The following is a 26297-nucleotide window of genomic DNA, read 5'->3' on the forward strand; positions in this document are numbered from 1 at the left end:
GATGTAATTTCCTCCCTAACATTGTCAAGGTGTTCAGAATGTGGGGCCAAATTTCCTGCTCATCATCATGGACTAAGACAGGAGCAGCACATGTCCAGGCACAGGCACACCTAAATTTCCTGTTCTGGGTCATCACATTGTCTTGATGGGTGGATACCTTTTGCACTAGCACATCCTTGGAGGAATCCAGCTTTGACAAAATGTGGAAGAAGTTCAAATGTTTCTGGAAAGAAACAACCTAAAGATAAGTTCTGATGATACACAACTTACTTTGCTGGAGCTCCTCAGATCATCTAGCTTGAGGTGGATCCCAGTACAAACCCTCTCCCATCACTACAAGAGAAATTGGAGACAGGACAGCAAGACTCTCCCCTGCTGCCTCATGGAGTCATTGCAAAACTACCCAATTTTTTTCTTGAAAAACCAAGTTTTTGGCTTCTCAATGAATGAAAAAAGTTTTCAATTACAGAACCGCTTTATTAAAGTTGTTTTAAAACCCATTGTGATTTAATACAATTAAATAAAGGGCTCAATTAGCTGTATGTGTGTGTGCATCTGTTTCTCAAAGAAATGACAGCCAAGTTTCAGTGAATGTTTAAACCTGTACTTACCCACAGAACATAAGGATATTATTGGACGAAGGGTCTTCGGTCAACGGCACCGTCTGCTGTAAGCAAAGTTGCTCACAGCCTCCATTGTACCCATCAGAACAATCAATTCCTTTGGTGTAGTCAAAGCAACCAGAATCGTCCCTCATAGGTCTCAGGCCCACAGGACACTGAAACAAGAGAAAAGTTGCTGGAATTTAGACTTTGTTATTTTGGAATATTGGACAGAATTAACATTGAAAGATTCACATTTCCTCTTTGTAACCATGAAGATACCAGGTTTGAAACTAATGGGAAAAAAGAATCTCTTGTCAAGTTATTTAATTATCAAGGTTATGTGGCATTACTAATATAACTCTTGACTTTCTGATGGTGCTTCATGGTCAGAGGTCAGACTTGCAAAAAAGCAGGGGAGATGGATAAAGACATGGGAGAAGAAATAGGTTTTAGTGAGACTTCTGAAGGTGGGGAGAACATATAGCAATATGGAGGAGTTGTTAAAGAACATTTGGGAGCTTTCAGGCAAAATGCCTGAAGACTCAGGAGCCAATGACAGAGATAGGAGGGTGGAATACACAGTATACCATAATTGGATGAGTGGAGATTGCCATAGAAAACATGGGACAAGAGACAGGGTGAAAAAAGGTTGGGCTGGGATCTGAGAATGAGAACAATAATTTAAAAGCTGAAGAAGTAAGGGAACTCGATGGAGGTCATCAGTTATTGTGAATGATGAATAGGGTTTCCTGTGGAATAGGATGAGCTCTGGATGTGTTGGAGCTTATGCAAGAGGGAACTCAGGGGGCTGATGAGGCAGATGTTGAAAAAAGAGAAAATCTCCCAGCAGTCACAGTGAGTCTGCTTATTTCACCAATGGGCAATCATGGTTATGATTTCTGAGCACTAATTTGTTATGATGGTCTTTGATAGAAGAGAACCAATGAATGTAACTCCACATCAGTGTTGCAGTATTCAAGCTATTTACATAACATTGTTATGCATCTGTGTTTCCTCAATCTATGTATTTATCCACATTTTTGTCATCTGTCAGAAAAAAAAACATTGATGTCTCCAACCTTGCCTGATCACCAATATACTGATATAGGTGGACAGGAAGGGAATGGCATTTGGGTTAACATGGTGTCAATAGCGATCATTCAAAAGTCTTGTGCTGATTTATGAAAGTCAATGCTGAACAATTCCATAAATCTTATACAGCCCAGTATCTACACCATCAGAATGTATTTTATGATAACATATTCATCATTTGGCTGAGAAAACATTTCTGGGGAATTTCTAAACATAAGCAAGGAAGACTAAAACCATTGAAGGAAATAAAGTAACAAGTGGATACTTTTGCGCTGTCATATTCTCCAATTCATCAGTGTTCACACGGATGCTTTGCAGAATCACATAAGTAAACAGAAGCAGTGTAACTTTTCCTGATGCGAAATATTAATGTTTATCAACAGTAATGGTGTCCTATGCAATCATCTGCAGGAAGTAATGTGTACCAGTTGGCACCATATGAGAGAATTTCCAATTACAAAAATTTCATGAAGGGCTGTCAGCAAGCAGCCCACTCCCTGTAAAATCCAGCCCATTAACTCTCTTTTTCCCCAGATACTACCAGACCTGCAAGTGTTTCCAGCATTTCCTGTTATCATCATTTACTGATTTTGCATAAACAAAGTACCCCAGGGCATTATTTAAAAAGGATCTGCTTATCAATGTGGTCATTATGGACACCAAAGCAGCTTCAGATTACTCATAATAAGTACACATATTGAATCCATGCTCATCCTGTCATATCACACAATGCTCAATGCTAGAAAATTAAGTTCACAGTAGAAGGCACAAGTTTCATTCCAGAAATAGATGGTAAAATAGGGGATTAAAAAGTGAGGAAATTCAAGAAATTAATATCAACAGAGAAAAACTATTGGAGAGACTTAAGGGACTAGAATGCAACAAATCCCGATGGAACCAATGGCCAATACCCAGGGGTTGTAAGGAGATAGCTGCAGAAAAGTGGATGCGCTGACTGTAATTTTGCAGAATTCATTGGATTTGAGAATGGTCCCACCAGATTGGAAGTTGGCAAATGTTACATTGTTTTTCAAAAGAGGAGAGAGAAAACAGGGAACTGCAGGCCAGTCAGCCTAACATCAGTTGTTGGGAAAATGCTGGAATCTATTATTAAGGAAGTGTTAACAATGCACTAAGAAAAGCAGAGTGTGATTATATCAAATTAAAATGGTTTTACTAAAGGGAAATCCTGTTTAACAAATTTATTGTAGTTTTTTGAAGATGTAACTAGTAGGGTAGATAAAGGGAACCAGTAGGTATAGTAAACCTGGATTTCCAAAATGCTTTTGATAAGGTGCCACGCAAAAATTAATAGGTAAGATAAGTGCACATGGAGTTGGGTAATATATTAGCATTGACAAAGGATTGGTTAACAGATACAAAGCAGAGTGGACATAAGTGGCACTTTTTCCAAGTTGGCAGCTAGTGAATAGTGGAGTACCGCAAGGGACAGTGCTGGGGCCTCAGCTATTTACAATCTATGTTAATGACTTAGATGAAGAGACAGAGAATAATGTATTTAAGTTTGCTGATGATACAAAGCTAGGTGGATAGGTAAGCTGTGGGGAGAACACAGCGAGGCTGCAAAGAGATACAGACAGGTTAAGTGAGTGGGCAACAAGATGGCAGAAGGATTATAATGTAGGGAAGTGTGAAGTTATTCACTTTGGTCGAAAGAATAGAAGAGCTGAATATTTTTTAAAAGGTGAGAAATTTGTAAGTGTGGATGTTTAAAGAGACTTGGTTGTGCTCATACAAGGAATGCTAAAAGTTAACACACAGGTACTGCAAGCAATTAGGAAGGCAAATGGCATGTTGGTCTTTATTGCAAGGGGATTGGAGTACAGGAATAAAGAGGTCATCCTGGAGTTGTAGAGGGTTTTGGTGAGACCACATCTGGAGTTGTGTGTGCAGTTTTGGTCTCCACATTTAAGGAAAGATATACTTGCATTGGAGGTGGTACAATGAAGGTTCACTAAATTGGTCCCTGGGGTGAGAGGGCTGTCCTATGATGAGAGGCTGAGCAAGTTGAGTCTATTTTCTCTGCAGTTTCGAAGAATGAGAGGCAATCTCATTGAAACATACAAAATTCTGAAGGGGTTTGATAGGGTAGATGCTGAGAGATTATTTTCGCTGGTCGGGGAATCTAAAACATGGGGGCGCAGCCTCAGGATAAGGGATTGATCCTTTCGGACTGAGATGAGATGAAATTATTTCACTCATTGGGTTGTGAATCTTTGGAATTCTCTACCCCACAGGATGGATGCTCCATCACTGAATACGTTTAAGGCTGAGACAGACAGATTTTTGGTCTCCCAGGGAATCAAGGAATATGGGGAATGGGCAGGGAAATGGAGCTGAAGCCCAAGATTAGCCATGATCATATTGAATGGCAAAGTAGGTTCAAAGGGCCATATGGTTTACTCCTGCTCCTATTTCTTCTGTTCTTGACTGCTCAAACATTTGGCTCCTTTCATAAATGGACATGTTATTGCGAAAAGCTTGTAGCTGATGTTGGTGTTTAAATTCATCGAATTATTTCCTATTGATTTTGATAAGATTTCCCAATAAGAAACCAAGCTCTAGATTTTCTGATTGAGGTTATTTTGATACCATTAACTCAATTATAATAAAAGGGGCTAATGTGTTAAAAAAAAAGCAATTGGAAAATCTAAGTTCAGTAGCCTAATAAGTCACTGCAGAATTGGATTTAAACCAGAATAAGAGAGGCAGCAAATTGGCACGATGCAGTGTAGATAATGAAGAGGAAAGAATATTATACTTGTTAATGCCTGGAAAGAGGGTTGTTAGCCTCTCTATAACTCACTCATACTTGTTAAGATTAATTTGGCATCTCAGTGAAGGAGGAGGAAAGGACCAGAAAAAGGGAAATAAGCAGTGTAGCTCTAATTTTACGACCAAAAATCTATTCTGTTCTGGCTCTTTTCTGAGAATCCATAATTATTTGTCATTCCTTCCTAATGAAATATTGTATTAAGAAAAATTGATGAGTGAGGTATAGGTTAGGTTGTTGTCCAGCTCAATAACAATATTAATTCAATTTTGAAGCAAACAAACACGCTTCTGAATTAGCTGTCCAGAAGTTGATTCAAATCCAAAGCAGACTTTAAAGACCTGTTTTCAAACTGGAAATGCATTTTTCAATTATATATTTGGCATGGAAATTAAAGGCACAATTACTTAAAATTAAGTTTATTGAGCCACAAAAGTCAGAATTCAAACTGCTCTAGACCAGCCTTTTGAATGGGGAGGGAGAAGAGAACCTTAAATGAGAATGGGAGCCTGAAGAAATGGAATAAAATTATAGCACACTGTGGAAGATAAGGAAACAAATGAACACCAAAGGTCTATTAGCCCATTCATTCCACAAACCAAGTTCATTTATCCTCTACCGTAGCTGCTACAGAATCCCTTTAATCTCCAGATGAAAGTTAGAAAATTTCTGCCAATCAAGTAAAAGTCTATTCTACTTAAGCACACTGAAAGATCGTCCTGCATGGGAGGAATATAATATTAATGCAAGTTATTGTAGACAACCTTAACATGATAGTTCAATGGTTCGAGTCACTCAGGAATCTTTATGTTCTAAACAGAATTACATGAGCTTTGGAATCATTTCTTTTTAAAAAATGAGACTTCTGTTCTTGACTTTCTACTCTTAGATCTTTTCAACAGCTCCTCCGCCAGTCACCGTTAAACCAGCGTTAAATGTGTGCATTGTGTGTAGATTCTATGCTGTGCACTAACATTGACTAAATTATTTGGATGCTGTCATGGATAGGGTCAGGAGAAGACTGAAGTCCTTGTAACCATTTCCTTTGTTGTCTGTAATCAGTGTGGTTTTTGGAGAGGAAAATATGTAAGTTTCCTAGCCCCCATAGTGTGTAGTCAATTTAAATAACAGCAGCAAACTTTGGTGGGTTTAAATAAAGAAGATTATTTATTCACATATTCACCCCAAAATCTAAACGCTACATCACTCACACACAAGAAAGGTACAGTTGAATAGTATACTTTTACAAGTTGTAAACTAAAGAATAGTTCACAGTTGATGTATCTGGCTCATTGTAGGAGAACAGTCATTGTGGATCCGGTAACGAAAGCAGTCTTTTCCGGTCTTGAATTGTATTTCAGATGAGTTCAAATAGCTGAAGATGGATATCAGGATTATTTCAGGATTCCCTTGAACAGATGAGTGTTCAGCAGGTCAAGACGTTAGGCCCTTGTGGTTTTCGTATCAGGAGATCCAATTTCTTTACAGATGGACTTGGATTTAGGAATCAGGCTGGGAGGCCTTTTAATAGGTAGCAGCCTGCAAGTTTTAAAAAGGCTTTGGGATTACTGCCTTAGCCTGCAGCTGATATTCTGCAGTGGTGTTCTTTGCAGACTGCCCAAGTCTCTCTGGATCTTTGAATAATAAAGAATTTTTGATATTAGAAGCCAGGTTAGGTCACATAATTAACTGCTATTGTCCACCCAGAATCGCTTAAATCTGAGACACATTGCTACACAATGGTGATAGATGATGGCTCTTCACATCCACTTGTGGATAACGGGTTTCTGCAGTTATCCTTGTGTTGAATTGTAAACTTAGAGATGGGGAGTCTAAAAGTCCATTGATTCTGAGTTTGGAGTAAACGTCTGGGCATGTCTATTCAAGAGGGGAGTTCCCCACAACAGGATGATTCAATAAGGACCTTTTCAGAAGCTTGTTGTAGTCTGTGTTGAATTTGCAAAAGTCACCTGACCCTTGGCAGCCATCTTAGCCATCTGATTAGTGTTCATTTAAAAAAATAAATTCAGTTCCAGAAGGTTCCATGCTTCCATACAAATACAGTCCATGTTTAAAGTGAGATTACGGCATGCCTTCACGGCATAATGGATGCATTTAGAGCCATTAAAATCCAACTGCAAAGCACTTGGAAAATTTGAATCATAAATATTGATGATAGGGTCCAGGTTAAGAATAAAAAGCAGCTCAGATGAGGCTCCAAATTCAGTCTGCATGAAATGCAGAGAAAGACGCTGATAATTATGCTGTGGTTATGAGATGATATTGAGATTCAAAGGAAGTAATTTTCAGTCTAAATGAACCCTGTCTTAATATACTATTTTCATGGCGTGTGCATGCACGCCAAATTATGGGCTAACAGTGTTTTCAATCATTTTTCACCCTGCTCCTAGTGAAAGCATCAAGCACTCCTGCTGAGATCCAATGAAGCTTTGTGATACTGCCCCAGCTTACAAAATGAAAATGCCTTTTGAAGCAATCACCTATGCATCGATTAGATCATTCACTGTGTCCCAAAGGCTATTTGGTTGTATAATAAGTTTAGCTTCAGTGGCTCTACCTTTTAGGCTTGGCAGAGAAACAAATGCCAAGTAAAGTTCTAGCTGCTCTGGTGAAATTGTGTACTTAAGCCAGAAAGTATCTCTACCAAACCAATGTTGACCTCCTTCCTGAAACAATCTAAACCAGAACCCGGAGATGACAGAATGGTTTAATGTCATTTTTACAATGCTGAATTGTTCCACCAAGTTGTCTTATAATATTGCCTCAAGGTTTCTGTACAATGGAACGTACCCTGTTCATATTGCAAATTGATTTCCACAGCGACTAGAACAAGGAAAAAGCTGCACATCAGTAAGCTTGCATGTGTGCAGTTGTTTTAAACTGGTCTCCTATTGATTTTTGGCCAAAGACTCCCATAGCCTGAAGCCAGATGAAGCTAAAATGAATGGAATTAATTTGAACATTATTTTCCCTTGATCCGTCTGGTTGCTACCAGTCTAATTGTTCCTTAGAAAAGTACTGGCACTGAAATATAAGCACTTATTGCTGCCATCATATCAAGCTGTCAAGTCAATATGACTTGTCAATATGCCAATTTGATTCTGCCCCTTGTGTGCTTTGTGCCTCAAACTGTTATTAGGGGCAGGATATTTACCTCATCAGGTGGGCACAGCGGGTGGGCCCAAGAGTGACCTTAAAATCCACTGCCGCCTGCAATCGGGCCCTGACTGCTTAGCACTGCCAGGGTTGGGGATGGAGGAGGGCGAGCACGGAAGATTGCGCATGCACACGGGTGCACGCACTGAAAGCACAGAGCTGCCTCAGGGAGCTGAAGATTTATAACATTACAAATAAAGATTTTAAAAAAGAGGTAAACATGTCTCTTCATCTGACTCTGTCACTTAAGCAGAGACATGTTATAAATGAGATTTAAATATTTTTATTTTATTTTTAATTCCTGTTGGAAACATCATCCCGCTCCTGGACTGTGCACCTGCTGATTCTCCTCCCTGTGGGTGCCTGAGCACCCCTGGCTGACTCCGTGTGCGGAAGGGGTAGCTGGAGTGAGATCGAGCTGCCCAGCACCCCTCACACGTACACAATGTTGGAGGCCAACTATGGCATCAGCGATGGAGTTAAGTCCGCGCAGCAGTGCAGGAGTGACATTCTGGGCCAAGGTCTCCATGGCGGCCGCCATCCTGCCAGCGTTGACCTTGATGCATGGCAATAATGGCGCTGTCACCTCAGCCTGAAGACGGATGGACTCCTAATTGTACCTTGCAATCTGAGGAGCGCAGTGGACATCCATTCCTGTTGTTCCCGAGCTTGCCTTTGCAGCTCCAGCAAATGTGACATGACCGAGTCCAGGGACTCGTCATCTGACTCGGACTCAGCAACGTTCTGGCCTCCAGCAGTCCTCCAAGTGCTGAGGACCTAGGAAGTCCCTGCCTCTGGCCTGAATCAGAAAGTGCGATGTGCTCACCAGATTGTGATCCCGAGGCTACCCTAAAGCTAGGTCCCACAGAGGTGTGTGTCTCTGCACTGGTGGAGGGTGTGGGTGAGCGCTGTGACAGGTCTTCAGGGAGGGTGCCTTCAGATTCCTCTTCAGAGGTTTCTTCGGAGCTTGACTGGAAGCCCTGGGTCATGGACTCTGTCGGCTGTTTGGCAGATGTGCCTGCGAAAGCAAAGGGAGATAATTAGTGCATGGCTGTGGCCTGTGAAAGATGACACATCACTCACAGCATGGTTGTCTGATGGATGTTGCACTGCTGGATCCTCACTTGGTAGAGTAGCACCGACCTCACTGTCAGCACAGGACCAGTCCCGGTCATTGCCGGCCAGCTGGGTGGCTCTGTTATCAAATTCTGTCAGAGCTTTGATCTCCAGCATCCCTCCACCTGTCTGTGGCCATTCCGTTCTGCTGTGAGCCAGTTTGTCCTGCATGGATAGAGATGGGGAGAGTGTATCAGGCCGACTGTCAGGCCAGATGATAAGTACGCCCAGTCTGTGTGGGTGGTGAGTGGTCCCATGGACAGGATGCGGACAATGACAGTGCGTGTGGAAGAGTGAATGGTGATGTCCCTTGCACTGGCAGTGAGTGAGGGCCCTGTGGATGTGTGATGGGTTTGAGAGTGAGAGAGCTGGGAGTGATGAAAAGAGTGACTTACCCTGGCGGAACAGATGAGATCATTCATCCTTTTGTGGCACTGTGTGGCTGTCCTCTGCTGGGCGTTTGCTGGGCGTTTGTTAAGTACGCCCAGGCCAGATGGGTGTTGAGTAGTCCCATGGACGGGCTGAGGACAATGACAGTGAGTGTGAGAGAATGAATGATGATGTCTCTTGAACTGGCAGTGAGTGAGGGCCCTGTGGATGTGTGATGGGTTTGTGAGTGTGTGAGTTGAGTGATGAGAAGAGTGACTTACCCTGACAGAATGGAAGAGATCATTCATCCTTTTGTGGCACTGTGTGGCTGTCCTCTGCTGGGCGTTTGCGCTGACCACTGCTGCCACCACCTCTCACTTTGCTGCCAATCCTGTGGCCAGAGTGGGGGGTAGAGCACATCCTGGCGGGCCTCCACGGCATGCAGCAGTCGCTCGAGGGACCCGTCGTTGCGGCGGAGGCCTGCAGGTTTTTTTCCTTTGCTGGCCATGTCTCCTGGGCAACGGTGGTGAGCTGGTGGTGACGAGTGCTTTGCTGGCGGCTGCCTTTTAAAGATGGCGGCTGGCATGATGCAACAGCGGGGTGATGGCCATGGAAACGGCATGTTTTGTGGGAGTGAATAAATGATGAGGCGCGCTCGGGATGATACAGCGTGAAAACCTGCCATTTTCGTCGGCGGGTAGGACTCCATTTTACCTGCCCGCTACTGCACTTAGTGCAATTCTAGGAAAATTCCACCCTACATATCTAAGGAAATCTATACTTGCCTTGGAGGTAGTACGGCAAAGGTACACTAGATTGCTCCTGAGAGGGTTCTCCTCTGCTGAGAGGCTGAGTAAATTGGATATATACTGTCTGGACTTTAGAAGAATGAGAGGTGACCTCACTGAAACATAGGGAATTCTGATGGGGATTGACAGGGTAGATACCAAGAGACTGTTTCCCTTGGCTGGGAATCTAGAACACGGGGCACAATCTCAGGATATGGGCCCAATCATTTACGAGTGAAATGAGGAGAAATTTCTTCAGTCAGAGTTGTGAATCTCTGGAATTCTTTAACCCAGAGGGTTATAAATGAATTATCATTGGACATATTCACGGCAGAAGTAGGTTTTTGAGCTCTCAGGGAATCAAGGGAGCAGGCAGGTCAGAGGAGCTGAGGCAGGAGGTCAGCCATGTTGTACTGAATGGTGGGATAGGCGCAAGGAGCCATTTGGTCTATTCCTACTCCTATTTCCTACTCTTGTTTCCTATGTTCCAGCATCTTTTCCAGCCAGAATGCATCTCCCCTTTAAGAGTGACAAGCTACGTTTAAGTACTGCAGGCTAGTTTTAAAAGGTGAGAAGGTCCCTTGTTAAAGTGTACAGCACCTTAAGCGTGTTTAGTGCTGGGCTGCATGCAACTATCCCGTAAATCAGTGGACATTATGACGTTTGCATGTTGCCTGCAATGAAAGGGGCAGGCATGGGTTAATCGCATATTCCAATCTCCGTGCTCATTTTCAGGTGTTATCAAATTTTGCTCCCCAATGCTTATTTCAGATCGCTTTCTGATACTCAGTTGCCATTGGTGCAGCATGCACCATGCAGTTTTCTTAAGAAAATAGCAGCCAAACAAGCAATCTCTAAAGGGAGAATGGGAAGCTTTCAGCAAAATAATAGAAGAAAAATGTATTTATTACGAAACCAGGAGGAGCGAAGTGTTATTTCTGCCTCCCCATCAAAACTGCAGGCTGCTGCCGGCTACCACTTGTTGCTCATCGCACCCAATCCCCTCCTTTCCGTTCTCGGCTATTTATACAAAACATTTTCACCCCCAATTCTTCTCGTTTCCACTGGAGATTAGGTTCTATTCCTTTGCACCATCATGGCACCCCCAACACCAAATCTAGCAAATTAGATTTTTTTTTAAATTGGGAAATCTAGATGAAGGGTCAAAGTCCTTTGTGAAAGAGATCATTAATGTTGATAAGAATAGAAGAGGAGATTAAGTAAGCCAAGACACTGTGCCTTTCTTTACTAGATCTTTTGTAAACTATGAACATGCAACAAATAAGCCAATGCCAAAGCAGGAATGTTGATGTAAAATTCAACCACAGAAAGTGAATGAAGTATGCCACATAATCAAGATCAGCAAAGCATGTTAACACCAAGCTTGTACTGCATTGCAATAGTAGTTGAGTTTGGCCATCCGTCCAAGTGACTCTGGGAGTGACCAGCCCATCCAAATCCCCTCTTCCTGTGACCTCCACAGCTCCAGCTTCACAGGCCTGCCACACAGCAGGACCCCGAAAGCTGGCCAGGGCCCACCAAGCCTCGGCCCGCCAGAGGACGCCCGCCAAAGTCATCATAGACAGGGTGTCACAGTCAGCAGACTGCCTCCACCTCGACTGTGGATGACTGGGGAGCAACAAGATGTAGCAGCAGGATTAGAAAAGTTAGATAAAAGTAGTTGCATAGCCTGAGCATGGGTGTTGATCGCTTGTACATTCTGTTCGCTATTGTCAACAAACTCCTAAGAATGTCACCCTGCCTGTGGATCCTTGTTCTGATGAGCAGTGTTCTTGTCACTCAGATGTGAAACATTTCTGCACAAAATAAAAGGCAGCTGTCTCAGTCCAGGGCCCCTTCCCTGTGCTCTGTGCAGCCTTCTGACCACAGCAATGGTCCAGCCTCACAATCCCTGGAAACATTACTGATGTCTGCAACTCGGCGGTGCTGGTCATTGCTGCCAGAATGTAGTGGGCAGGTGTCACAGAGTTCTCTCATTCTCTCTGTGTGTTCTCAGCACCTTTAAGGCGAGTCTGGCCCCCATCACACCAGCATCTGCGACCAGTGATGCTGTGCACCTGCTCCTGAAAGGCTGAGGTGGTGAAGGTGGACACAGCATCAGATGTGTCTAAAGTTTCATGGCTGCATCTCTGAGAAGGCCCTGATCATGGAGCACAAGCGAGCTGCCCTCAGCCAGACAGGAGTCAGGCATTCTTAGAGGCTACGTGAAGATCTTTGGAGTGTCCTTATTGCATGCTGTCATCATCCTCCTGCGATCGAGCAAATATTAGGGCCTCCACTGCATCTCCATGACAGGAGCATTCTCACAGAGGGTATTGGTGCTGCCATAAGCCAGACTGGAGTCAAATGTTCACAACTATGAGGTGGGGATCTATGGGGACACCTCACTACATGTCGTCATCATCCTCCACAAATCTGGCAGCTATGAGGGCCTCCCAAACATACTGGCCTCATCTAGCCAGTGTGAGAGCCTCATCCCCATCATCGTCAACACCAAGGACCCCCTCATCCTCATCCCTGTCAGTGTCCTCCTCATCAGAGGAGACGTGCAACTCCTCCTCAGCCAGCTTGTCCCCCCATTGGAGCACCAAGTTGCAAAGGGCACAGCAAACAACAACGATGCATGACACCCTCTGCAGACTATATTGCAGGGCTCCACCAGACCGGTCCAGGCACCGGAACCGCATCTTCAGCATCCCGATGATCTGCTCCACCAACTTGTGAGCTGCTGCATGAGCATCATTATAGTGTCGCTCTGCTGCAGTCTGAGGCCACCACACGGATGTCATCAGCCACGGCCTCTGTGGGTAGCCCTTGTCCCCAACGAGCCAACCCTGCAGCTTCTGTGGACCCCAGAAGACTGCAGGGATCTGCGAGTGACACAGGATGTAGGCATCGTGCACACTCCCTGGAAACCCTGCACACACCTGCAGGATGCGTTTCTGGTGGTTGCACACCAGCTGCACATTCAGTGAGTGGAAGCCCACCAGTTCACGAAGTCCACCAAGGGTAGTGATGGAGACCTGAGCATCACATGAGTGCAGTCAATCGCACCCTGTACCTGTAGGAATCCCAAGATCAGGGTGAATCCAATGGCCCTTGCATCCTGGCTGCCATGGTCCCGGGCGAAATACACAAAGTTGTGTGCCATGATAAGATGGCATCCGTGACCTCATGGATGCACAGAGGTCACCTGTGGAGCTCTGAAAGGAGCCACTGGTGTAGAAATTGAGCACTGCAGCCAATTTTACAGCCACTAGTAATGGATGTCCTCCATGTCCCCTTGGCGCCAAGTCCTGCAGTAAGTGGCAGATGTGAGCCACCAGGTACATAGACATGCGCAGTCGTCGGCGACACTGGCTCTCAGTCATCTGCAGGAATGGCAGGCAGCATCTGTAGACCCTGGGTGTTGCTAGGCACTGACCAGCCACGGCTCACTGTCGCTCCTGAGCAGCATGTGTGCACACCAGCCATCATGCCCGCCACCAGTGGGCTCGGAAAGTTCTGCCCATTGAGACGAACACTGTGCACCCCAGGTGTGGTCTCACCAAAGCTCTCAACAATAGTAGCAAGGCTTCCTTGTTGTTTTACTCCAGACCCCTTGCAATAAAAATCAACATGCCAATTGCTTGCTGTACCTGCACACTAACCTTCTGTGTTCCATGTACAAATATATCTAAGTCTGAGTATGAAGAACACTGACTAGTGTCACAACAGGGCAGATAGTATGCTCCAGGGTTCTCTAAACCCAGTACTGGAGGCCTTAGTGCAACAGGCGGAGGGCAGGAGAGGTGTCCCCAATGCAAAGGGGGCAAGGAAGCCCTCTACACAAACCCTGAGAAGGCAATAGGAGCAGCTAGCCAGTTGCTATCAATGTAAGCAGTGTATTCCTGAGGACATGGATGTAGTGCCATAAGAAGTTTCAAGACCTCACACAAGCGGTCAAGGTGAATGAATAAATCTCCAAATGCCATACCTTAACAATTGAACCTTATCCTCAGACACTGCTCAATTTCCCATCTCCTTCACTCACTAATCTACATCAATCACAAACGTTTCAGCTCAACCTCGCACATTAAGCACGGCTGCAAGTCTCAAAGTTTGCACACACTGACAAGTACATCACTCAAACATTTTGTACCACACTCACTGACACACCTCCTGCTCTCTCTCGCAGAACTAGGTAGGGTAGCGCACAACTAGAGTCAGCCGCCCCTCACCAGCAGGGCACAGTTGCATATTCTCACCTCAATGGAGGAAATAATGCTCTCCCTTGGAATGACCATGACTGTGATCATGGCCAATGATTGAGCTGGAGCCATCGATGATGACGGTATGCTCATACCTAATCCTCCTTCGAGCATCCCACTTCCCCTTAATCCCACAACCTCTTCTGATTTACAAGTTACAGATGATGTAAGCATTCTCCTCTTGCATTCCCCCTCCCTTCACCACAACCCTACCCTCTTGCCACTCTCTTTTCATATACCCTCGAACTGCCACCTGGCTAGGCAGTGGTGGAAGAGCAAGGGATGAAAGAGGCATAAGAAGAAACAGTGTCACTTGTTCCCACACTCTCAATCACCAGCTTGGCTACTGACATTGCAAGTACCTTACAGGGTAGCTCAGAAGTGGGATGTGTATTGAGACATAGGTACGTGTGGCCTACAACCAGGGTAAAGGACAAGGATAGCACAGGTACTAGCTCGTGGAAGGACAAGGTTACAAGTACAGAAAAAAGCTGATGGGTATGCATAATGAAATGCTTGGTGCATTGGTGGGCCTGCAATAGCGCCTGTGATCAATGTCAAGGCACAGGGCTTTGAAGCCCATCCCTTCCAGTGTGGAAGTGGTAGCCAAATCCATCTGCACACTTGCAGATCTGACCATGATGCAGCATCTTTCTTCATTCGTCCATGGGATGTGGGCATCACTAGCAAGGCCAGCATGTATTGCCTATCCCTAGTTGCCCTTGAGAAAGGGGTGGTGAGCTGCCTTCTTAAACCACTGCAGTCCATGTGCTGTAGGTATACCCACAGTACTGTTGGGGAGGGAGTTCTAGGATTTTGACCCAGTGACAGTGAAGGAACGGTGATATATTTCCAAGTCAGGATGGTGAGTGGCTTTGAGGGGAACTTCCAGGTAGTGGTGTTCCCATGTATCTGCTGCTCTTGTCCTTCAAGATGGTATTGGTCATGGGTTTGGAAGGTGCTGTCTAAGGAGCCTTGCTGAGTTTCTGCAGTGCATCTTGTAGATGGTACACACTGCTGCCACCGTGCGTCAATGGTGGAGGGAGTGAATGTTTGTGGAAAGGGTGCCAAAAGTGCAGGCTGCTTTGTCCTCGATGGTGTCAAGTTTCTTGAGTCTTGTTGGAGTTGCACTCATCCAGGCAACTGGGGAGTATTCCATCACACTCCTGACTTGTGCCTTATAGATGTTGAACAGGCTTTGGGGAGTCAGGAGGTGAATTACTCGCTGCAGGATTCCTAGCCTCTGACCTGCTCTTGTAGCCACAGTATTTATATGGCTAATCCAGTTCAGTTTCTAGTCAATGGTAACCAGGATGTTGATAGTGGGGGATTCAGTGATGGTAATGCCACTAAACGTCAAGGTGCGATGGTTAGATTCTCTCTTGTTGGAGATGGTCATTGTGCAATCATCAGCAAACATCCCCGCTTTTGAAGGTCATTGATGAAGCAGCTGAAGATGGTTGGGCCTAGGACTAACCTGAGGAACTCCTGCAGTTGTGTCCTGGAACTGAGATGATTGACCTCCAACAACCTCAATCATCTTCCTCAGTGCTAAGTATGACTCCAACCAGTGGAGAGTTTTCCCCCCCGATTCCCATTGACTCCAATTTTGCTTGGGCTCCTTGATGCCACATTTGTTGAAATGCTGCCTCAATGTCAAGAGCAGTCACTCTCACCTCACCTCTGGAGTTCAGCTATTTTGTCCATGTTGGACAAGGCTGTAATGAGTTCAGGAGCTGAGTGGCCCTGGCAGAACCCAAACTGAGCATTAGTGAGGAGATTATTGGTAGGCAAGTACCGCTTGATAGCACCGTTGGTGACCCTTTTCATCACAGTACTGATCTGAAAGCCAATGTCTGAGCTTCCATTACAGCACAAGCAGAAGTCACCCAACATCTGGGTGTTGCTACTGATATAATAATCTTATTGGAATTCATTGTAAAATACCTGTTCCACTATGTATGTGTGTTTGTGTGTGTGTGTGTGTGTGTGTGTGTGTGTGTGTGTGTGTGTCTTAACTGGATTAAAGGCAGCTGGTCTGAGGGTTTGAAATGTTAAATAGGTAGATACAGGGATAAAAGGAGATTTGCATTTTAAAATAAACCAGACTAGATTGATTCCAAAGGAGGGGTGAAATGTGTCACCTAGCCAGGTGAAGTTCAGAAACAGTGTTTTTATTTTTCCCAAAGATTACTGGTCAAATGGTTACTATGCTAAATTTTTATGATCAGAAATGTAAAGTCCAAAGACATAGTGAAACCATGGGAATTTGCATTCAAAGGGGAAAATATGTATTAAAGAGCGAAGGCTGCGTGTAAGGATAGGCATTTTAAGATCCAACAAGTATGAAAAGCCTTCAGTATCTATGCCTCAGTCTTCAAAGAACTGAAGTTAAGAAAACTTTGAATTCGACTTGTTCAGGGTATCATGTTTCTTTGCCTGGGTCTTTTATAATCTGTGTGTCATGCTCTTGCCTTAACGAAAGTGTAACTGGGAGTTAGATTAATTAAGGATTTAGAAGTTATTATAGTAGTGATTTATAGACGTATGTATATGCTTAAAATAATTTCTCTTATTAATAAATGTTTAATCTAGTTTTGTAAAAAACCTATAAGGCTCGGTAATCTTATTACTACTTAATTCAAAGTCTGCACCTTGAAACATGCAAATTGAAAAAATAGTTGTGGCAGTTGTCTCAAGTTTCTCTCTGGGATTTGAACAACTTAGCATTTACCATCAGCTGTGCTATAACGCTACAGTGGAAGCTCAGACGGAAGTCATGCAAACTTAGCTTGCAATCAGGCTAGCTAAGACTACTACTATCATAGCTATGAATACCAATCTGTCCTACAACACATTGCTAGGATGGCTGTGGTGCTGCACTGTGGAGGTATCAATGGCACCAGGGAGCAAGAGCCTGCTGTCCTCTATCAGGATGACAGCACTCATCTTCCCACTACTGCTATTTGCTGTTGTCTGTCAGTCAGCTAGACAGTTGCTGCCTATCCCAAGGTGGTGCAGTCCGAAGCTGGACCTTCAAGGGCTGTAGCTGCTCTAGGTTGTCCTCCAAGGTCATCTGCCTTTCTACCGGTGGAAATCAACACTCTTCCACCAGCCATGGTTGAGCCACTGGGGTAGGAGAATTAGGATAAGCAATGACACAAGGTACGAAGGACAGTTTGTAAGGAATATTGAATGGTTTGATTATTAAGCTGTTTCAAAATGTTTGATTGGTGGTGGCTTTTATTTCAGAGTTGTGGGCAAGAGGACACTGTGACGGTCAGTAATAGAGGAAAGTTAAGGTGTGGGACTGGTGATGAGTGGAGAGTTGGGGTTGTGATTACTGCTTTTGCAATCATAGACTGCCTGGCCAGAAAATGGAAGTGTGGTTTCCTTCTCTTCCACCTCCTCCTCCTCCTTCTCAGAAGCTCTCTTAAAGCTGTGTCCTCATTATGGCAAGGTTATGCAGCATTCAGCAAGGTACCACAAATCTTGACATGTGCTCTGTCAAATGCATCCAGAGCACAAGGCATGTAAGTTAGACATATGCCTGAACATTAGAATATACTTCCGTTCTTCGTCTGAAAAAGTCTTAAATGAGATGCAAATGCATGGAGCAAATCCAACTTTTGAAAGCAGAGCTACTTAAATGTAACTAAATTTGCCACTTTCTTAGTTCGATCTTACAGGTTTCAGTATTAAATCACCTTCTATTACATAGAAAATCTATATACTGAAAAAAAGTAGTCCAGCAGGATTAAGGAGAACATTTCTAGGCATTGCTTTGACTCTGTGAATTTTCTGATTAGGAATTCACACAAAATTCTTAGATATTTAACTTATTTTTACTTGGGAAACCCTTAAAGTATTTCTGTCCTCAAAGGAGTCAATCTGAACACAAGACAGATATTGCCTCTCCAAGTTAAAAGACAAAATTGCCCTGCAGTTTTACAGATGACATTATAAAGCAGCAAGTGAGATATAAGGTGCTTATGGGATAATTCACTTCTAATGAAATATGAGTATGCTTTCCCTTTACGCAGAAGTTTAATGACCCATCAAATACAATCATAAGGTGAAAATGAGAACAAGCAGGGACTAACATTTATTTTCAACAATAGTGTTTTATATGTTTTCTGAGCCTGAAGCATCACATTTATATCCTGTCTGCCCTCATCAGTATAGACATTTTGCTAAGAAATCATGTTAATATCGAAGTAATATATAGTTTATGTGGAGAATTTATCAATAAAACATACCACAGGAAATAGAATCACACTGACTTTCATTGTTCTGTGTGAGAATAGATCAGCATTATTTACTCTGGTGACGAGCATTGAGAGTGATAAATTAGCACAATCTGACACACTTATGGAAGGTAAAGCAAGTGCTCCACTTTAGTCTTATAAAAAACACACAATTTCCCTTGGGAGAAAACATCATCCACATTAATCAAAAGTAGAAGATATCAGCTCTAATAGATGTGTGCCATTCTATATACCAGTGTGTAATTGTCTTGCCACTCTGGCTGCAAACCCTGATGCATGGGTAGATATTAAATGCTTAGCACTTAAATTTGGCTAAATTCTCCAAGCACTTGGCCTTAAAAGATATTCAATGATAAGTGTGTACACACATACATAAAGTACCAATTTTGGGAGTTCCAAGTCAAATAAGCAGCTTAGGACTGTGCAATGAAACATCAAAGACACTCAATCTTTGTTTATCAGATAAACCATGTCAGGAATGTTGCATCAGTAAAATAAAACTATTATTGATGAGGCAGATTTCCAGGCAATAAATGTCTTTTGTGTGTCTGTCACACATTCTTGAGTATGAAGATACATTTGTGCTAGGACCTTGAAAGAACATATGCAGATTTATTTCCTTCAGGGCTGTTAACAACAGAAAGCTTCATCTAATCCTCACAGACTTCTCTTAAAGCGATTTCCCAGAGGGGAAAGTAGAGCATTTCAATGTGATCATTGTTTGGATTTTAAAGTTCAGAATCTCCAAACTCTGTTTGTAAAGACAAAAAGCAATCTGAAGTTAATACATGAGACTTCCTAGACCAACAAAGAAACATGTGTCCCTCCCCTACAAAGATTTCAGGGATTGAACAAACACTTATCAACAACCAATCTTCCAAAGTCATTGGGAAAAATTGAATAATTTTGCCTTTGTGTAATTCTGTAAAATGGGCGATTGTCTGCTGACAGTCCGTTTTACAACACTTGTGATATTTATTTCCATGTGCTCCTGATATCCTGATTCAAGCAAAGAGGTCCAACCTCCAATTTTCTATAACAGTGTCAACAACAAATTGCATTTATAATATTGGCTCTAACATAATAAAACACCCCAAGGAGCTTCACAGGAGTGTTATATGGTAAAATTAGACACCAAGCCACATAGAGATAGTAGGGTGAATGTTAAGTTTTAAGGAGTCTCCTAAAGGAGTAAAGATAGCCAGAGAGGTGAAGAGGTTTAGGGAGAGCATTCCAGGGATTAGGGTCTCGGCAACTGAAGTCATGGCTGCCAACGGTGGAGCAATTAAATTCTGGATGCACAAGCAGCCAGAATTAGAGGAGTGCAGGTATCTTGGAGAGTGGTATGGCAGGAGGAGATTACAACAACGGAGAGGAGTGAGGCCATGGAGAAATTTGAAAATAAGGATGAAAATTTTAAAATCAAGACATTGTTATGCCAGGAGCCAATGAGCACAGAGGTGATGGATAACTTGGACTTGGTATGAGTTCAGGCACAGACAGCAGAGTTTTAGATGATCTCAAGTTTATGATGGGTGGAATGTGGGACACTGGCCAGGAGTGCATTGCAATCATCAAATCTAGAGGGAAAAAAATCATGCACAAGGGTTTCAGCAGCTGATAAGCTGAGGCCGGGACAGATGTTAAGGAAGTGGAATTAGGTGGCATTGGTGATGGCATGGATATGTGCTCAGAAGCTCACCAAGTTTCCTGGCATTCTTGTTCAGCTTCAGATAGATGCTAGAGAGAAAGACAGAATTTATGGCTAGACAAAGGAGTGTGTCGCTGGGATCTGGGAGGCGATGGCATTGTTGCTAGACTAGTAATCCAGAGGCACAGGGTAATGGTCTGGGGACCAGGGTTTGAATCCCGCCACAGCAGATGGTGGAATTTGAATTCAATAAAAATCTGGAATTCAAAGTCTAATGGTGACCATGAATTCATTGTTGATTGCTGTAAAAACCCATATGGTTCACTAATGTCCTTTAGGGAAGAAAATCTCCTATCCTTACCTGGTCTGGCCTACATGGTATGAGTTAAAACATGGACAGCAATGTGGTTCACTCTGAAAAAGCCTAGAAAACCATTCAGTTGTATCAAGCCACTACAAAGTCTCAAAAAGGACCACCCAGCATCTAGCTAGGCACCAGAAACAACAACAGCAAACTCAGCCCTATTGACCCTGCAAAGTCCTCCTTAATAACATCTGGGAGCTTGTGCCAAAATTGTAAGAGCTGTCTCACAGACTAGTCAAGCAACAGCCTGACATAGTCATCCTCACAGAATTATACCTTACAGATAATGTACCAGGCACCATAATAACCAACCCTGGATATGTTCTGTCCTACCGGCAGGACAGGCTCAGCAGAGCTGGCGGTACAGCGGTATACAGTTGGGAGGGAGTTGCCATGGGAGTTCTCAACATCGACTCTGGATCCATTGAAGTCTCATGACATCAGGTCAAACATAGGCAAGGAAACCTCCTGCTGATTCCCATGTACCGCCCTCCCTCAGCTAATGAATCAGTGCTCCTCCATGTTGAACACCACTTGGAGGAAGCACTGAGGGTGGCAAGTGTGAAGAATGTACTCTGAGTGGGGGACTTCAAAGTCCATCACCAAGAGTGGCTCGGTAGCACCACTACTAACCAAGCTGACTGAGTCTTAAAGGACATAGCTGCTAAACTAGGTCTCCAGCAGGTGGTGAGGGAACCAACAAGAGGGAAAAACATACTTGACCTTATCCTCACCAACCTGCCTGCCGCAGATGCATTGGTCCAAGACAGTGTCGATAGGAGTAACCACCGCACAGTTATTGTGCAGACGAAGTGCCGTCTTCACATTGAGGATACCCTCTATCATGTTGTATAGCACTACCACCATGCTAAATGGGATAGATTTTGAACAGATCTAGCAACTCAAGACTGGACAACCATGAGGTGCTGTGGGTCATCAGTAGTAGTCGAATTGTACTCGAACACAATCTGAAACCTCATGGCCATCACATCTCCCACTCTACCATTACCATCAAGCCAGGGGCTCATACCTGGTTCAACGAAGAATGCAGGAGGGCATTCCAGGAGCAGCACCAGCCATACCTAAAAATGAGGTGTCAACTTAGAGAAGCTATAACGCTGGACTACTTGCATGCCGAATAGCATAAGTAGCAAGTGATAGACAGAGTTAAGCGATCCCACAACCAACAGATCAGATCTAAGCTCTGCAGTCCTGCCACATCAAGTCGTGAATGGTGGTGGGCAATTAAACAACTCAGTGGAGGAGGAGGCTCCACAAATATCCTCATCCTCAATGATGGGGGAGCCCAGCAGATCAGTACAAAAGGTAAGGCTGAAACATTTGCTACAATCTTCAGCCAAAGTGCTGAGTGGATGATCCATTTCAGTATCCTCTGAAGGGCCCTAGCATCACAGATGCCAGCCTTCAACCAATTCAATTCGCTCCACGTGATATCAAGAAACAGCTGAAGGCACTGGATAGTGAAAAGGAAATGGGCCCTGACAATATTCGGGAAAATAGAACTGAAGACATGCTCCAGAACCTGCCGCGCCCCTAGCCATGCTATTCCAGTCCAGCTACAACACTGGCATCTACCCAGCTATGTGGAAAATTGCCCAGGTATGTCCTGTACACAAAAAGCAGGACAAATTCAGCCTGACCAATTACTGCCCCATCTGTCTACTCTCCATCATCAGTAAAGTAATGGAAGGGATAAGCAACAGTGCTATCAACCGGCACTTGCTTAGCAATAGCCTGCTCACTGCTCCTCAGTTTGTGTTCCAGCAGGGCCACTCAGCTCCTGACCTCATTACAGTCTTAATTCAAACATGGACAAAAGAGCTGAACTCCCGAAGTGAGGCGAGTGTGATTGCCCTTGACATCAAGGCATAAAGGCCACATTTGACTAAGTGTGGCATCAAGGAGCCCTGGCAAAACTGGAGCCAATGGGAATCAGGGGTGGGAGGGGGGGGGGGGGGGGGGAGACTCTCCACTGGTTGGAGTAATACCTAGCACAAAGGAAGGTGGTTGTGGTTGTTGGAGGTCAGCCACCCAAGCTCCAGGACATCATTGCAGGAATTGCTAAGGGTAGTGTCCTCAGTCCAACTATCTTCAGCTGCTTATCAATAACCTCACTTCCATCATAAGGTCAGAATTGGGGATATTCGCTGATGATTGCACAATGTTCAACACCATCCTTGACTCCTCAGATACTGAAGCAGTCCAAGTCCAAATGCAGCAAGACCTGGACAATATACAGGCTTGGGCTGACAAGTGGCAAGTAACATTCATGCCACACAAGTGTCAGGTAATGACCATCCCCAACAAGAGAGAATCTAACCATCACCCCTTGACGTTCAGTGGCATTACCATCACTGAATTCCCCACTATCGTCATCCTGGGGGTTACCATTGACCTGAAACTGAACTGGACTAGTCATATAAAAACTGTGGTTACAAGAGCAGGTCAGAGGCTAGAAATCCTGCTGCAAGTAACTCACCTCCTGACTCCCCAAAGCCTGTCCGCCATCTACAAGGCACAAGTTATGAGTGTGATGGAATACTCCCCACTTGCCTGGATGAGTGCTGCTCCCACAACACTGAAAAAACTTGACACCATCCAGGACAAAGCAGCCTGTTTGATTGGCACCACATCTACAAACATTCATTCCCTGCACCACCAGTGCACACTCGCAGCAGTGTGTACCATCTACAAGATGCACTGCAGGAATTCAGCAAGGCTCCTTAGACAGGACTTTCCAAACCCATGACCACTACCATCTAGAAGGACAAGGGCAGCAGACATTCGGGAGCACCACCACCTAGAAGTTCCCCTTCAAGTCACTCACCATCCTAACTTGGAAATATATATTGTTGCTGGGTCAAAATCTTGGAACTCCCTCCCTAACAGCCCTGTGGGTTTACCTACACCACATGGACTGCAGCGATTCAAGAAGGCAGCTCACCACCACCTTCTCAAGGGCAACTAGGGATGGGCAATAAATGTTGGCCCAGCCAGTGAAGCACTCATCCTGTGAATGAATGAAAAAAGAACATTTGTGGTTCAGCACCAATGTCTGTTGAACAGCGCCATTCAGTTGCAGTATCCACTGAACAGTGCACCTCACACAGTTCAGCACCAGGGTTTGTTGAACAGTGCCATTTCTGATGCAGTGTTAAACAATGCCATTCTCTGTTCCATTGCAGTGCCCATTGAACACTGCTGCTCACAAAGTTTGGCACCGGGATCTGACGAACGGGGCCATTTCAGTGTCAATCAAACAATGCCATTGCTGGTTCAGTGTCAGTGTCTGTTGCACATGTTAATTCCTGGTGAAAGCACTGGTGTCTGATGAATAGTGTTAAGTTTGGCTCAATATTAATATGGGGCTCAACAACTACGCAATAAATATGACAGTTTCATTACACCATGCTGGATGACATCATCAAAGATTTACGAAATGCAAAGGTTACCTTCAAACTAGATGTAAACTTAGGTAACTACCAGCATGTGTGCCATCCTGAGCCAAATAGGTCTATCATCATGTCCTTACAAATATTGCACACTAAATATGGTAGTCCCCAAATTTCATTTTTTCATCAACTGTTGAAATCTTCCAGAATGCCAACAGAGAAGCAATGTCTAGAATTTCTTGCATGCTCAATATCAGCAATGCCATCCTGGTACTTGGCATTACAAGAACACAATAGCCAAACATGCTCTGGGGACTAAGTGATGCCACATGCAAATATGGTAGGAATATTGAGTAAAATATGTATCAGCTATCCATAGACAGTAATTTCCATGTGCATGGCAGTTTCTCAAGGGATGCCTGACATAAAGTCTGTTAGTTTCTTATATCAGGTCGGTGTACATACACATTGGAGGAATGCAAAAGGCCCACAAGCTGGCTATAAGTCAGTTTACAAAAAATTGAAGAAAGATATTTGAATTCAAACTCAAACAGGACATCTCTCAGTGCTAAACCAAGGAAGTAAGTCTTTGACTTTAACAAAGCTATCCGATACTGTTCAAAGAAATAAAGCAGCAGAGGTACATGCAAGCTAAAAAGAAAATCACTTGCTAAATAGCAATAACACAGTAATGCGCATATTCATTGCCAATCTAGTACTATGTGCTATAACTCTGAAAGATAGCAGCTATATAGCACTGTTTGCCTACCAATAGTTAGAGAACTATCTTGAACATGTTTTTAGATCTCAGAGCATTTGACAGAAGCAAACAAACTATGTCTGATCAGATGTCTCAGGTGATGACAGAGCATAGGTTTTTCCTCTATCTGCTAAACAGCCTGGGTCCAACCTGGCTTATATGATAATAGTGTTTCAAGAACTTCTACTAAAAGATCTAATTGACACTACATCAGTGAATGTGGTGACAAAAAAAAAATCAAGCGCTATAATCCACTAAAGCACCACTTGAAGAGCTTACATGTCTAACAATCTCTCCAACCTTTGCCACAATGTGGAAAATTAAAGATAAAAATCCAGAGTTGGACTGAAAACCAGCTTACCTCATGCATAAAGCTTAAATACTTTATTTACCAACAACACTGCAAATGTCCAATCATATCTAGGTGCTTTGCCATGTTCAGAAAATTGTACAACTCTAATCTAAAGAAATGTTCCACTATTTTCCAAGGAATTGGTGAAATGGACAGCTAGCAATTTGAGCTACACATTGATAAATTCACAGTGTACTGAATAGGGAATTTGGGGATTACATTGAGAGGTGAAGCAACTCACAAAAGCAATGCCGCATCAAAATCTGCTATTATAAAAGGATGGTGTTTCTTTGTAGGATCCGTCTTTGCTTTCTATCTAGGAGAACACTTATTAGTCAGGCCCAGGTGAGCTAAAAATGTTTGTTATGCCCTCGAGTAATAATGAATTTTAATATTCAGCTAATAATTGGGAAGATGTATCAATATAACTTAACAATGAATATTTCCCTTTTTCTAAGCCTGGATCAGCTGAACAAAACAAATGGAAGAAAATTTGGTCAGGTCCATTATAAGTGTACAATCTTCTTCACCCAATTTTCCTTTATAATCAGCACCCAGGTGACCCAATACCTCAAGAATCAGGAACAGCAGCATCAATCTCCATGCATCAAGCACAATATCATATTAGTTCAGCAATGCTAGGAACTTGACAGACACAAAGAGGACAAAGACAGCATCAGAACCAAACTCAGTTCATGGTCAGTGATTTCATGATCAGTGATTTACTGTCACATTTCAATTACAATACAGTGTATTACAAGAAATTGTAAATTCTTTCAAACAAATTGTGATTTTACATCACATTTTATCTCTTCACAGATAAATGCTCCTTAAAGAGCTCGAAAAAGACTACACTTCCGTGTTTTTAACTGCTAGCTAATCTATGTTGCACATAAAGGTAATGTTGTCTCTGTTAAATGAGATGAAAGTGCTGCAATATTTTTTTTTAAATGGAATCAAAAAATTATCGAAACAACTAATATCAAAGCAGGTATCAAAGTTATGCTGGGTATTTTTGATAAATATTATAGTAACATTAGGAATAGGCAGAGACCATTCAGCCCCTGGAGCCTGATTCGCCATTCAGTTAGATCATGGCTGACCTGTACCTCAGCTCCATTTAACAGTCTTTGCTCCATATTCCCATAACTAACAAAAATCGATTGATCTCTACCTTGAAAGTTCCAACTGCCATACCATCTGTAAAAAAGAACTGTCATCCAATAGAGGATGTTGGAGAACAATACAAAATTGGCAAAGGGACAAGGAGTACTGGT

At 43.4% G+C, this 26297-nt stretch overlaps 1 protein-coding gene across 6 annotated transcripts in view; it reads right to left on the bottom strand.

Moving 5' to 3' along the window:
- The window catches only part of astn2 (astrotactin 2), a 1702785-nt gene that overhangs the window by 762303 nt on the left and 914185 nt on the right, over nt 1-26297 (bottom strand). For all 6 annotated transcript variants that reach the window (XM_078550334.1, XM_078550333.1, XM_078550331.1 and 3 more), the window contains one exon: nt 612-778. In XM_078550334.1, coding sequence (XP_078406460.1) covers nt 612-778 — 167 coding nt within the window. The remainder of the gene's footprint in view (nt 1-611; nt 779-26297) is intronic.

This window comes from Cetorhinus maximus, chromosome 10 (genome assembly GCF_964194155.1).
Source record: "Cetorhinus maximus chromosome 10, sCetMax3.hap1.1, whole genome shotgun sequence".
NCBI lineage: Eukaryota > Metazoa > Chordata > Chondrichthyes > Lamniformes > Cetorhinidae > Cetorhinus > Cetorhinus maximus.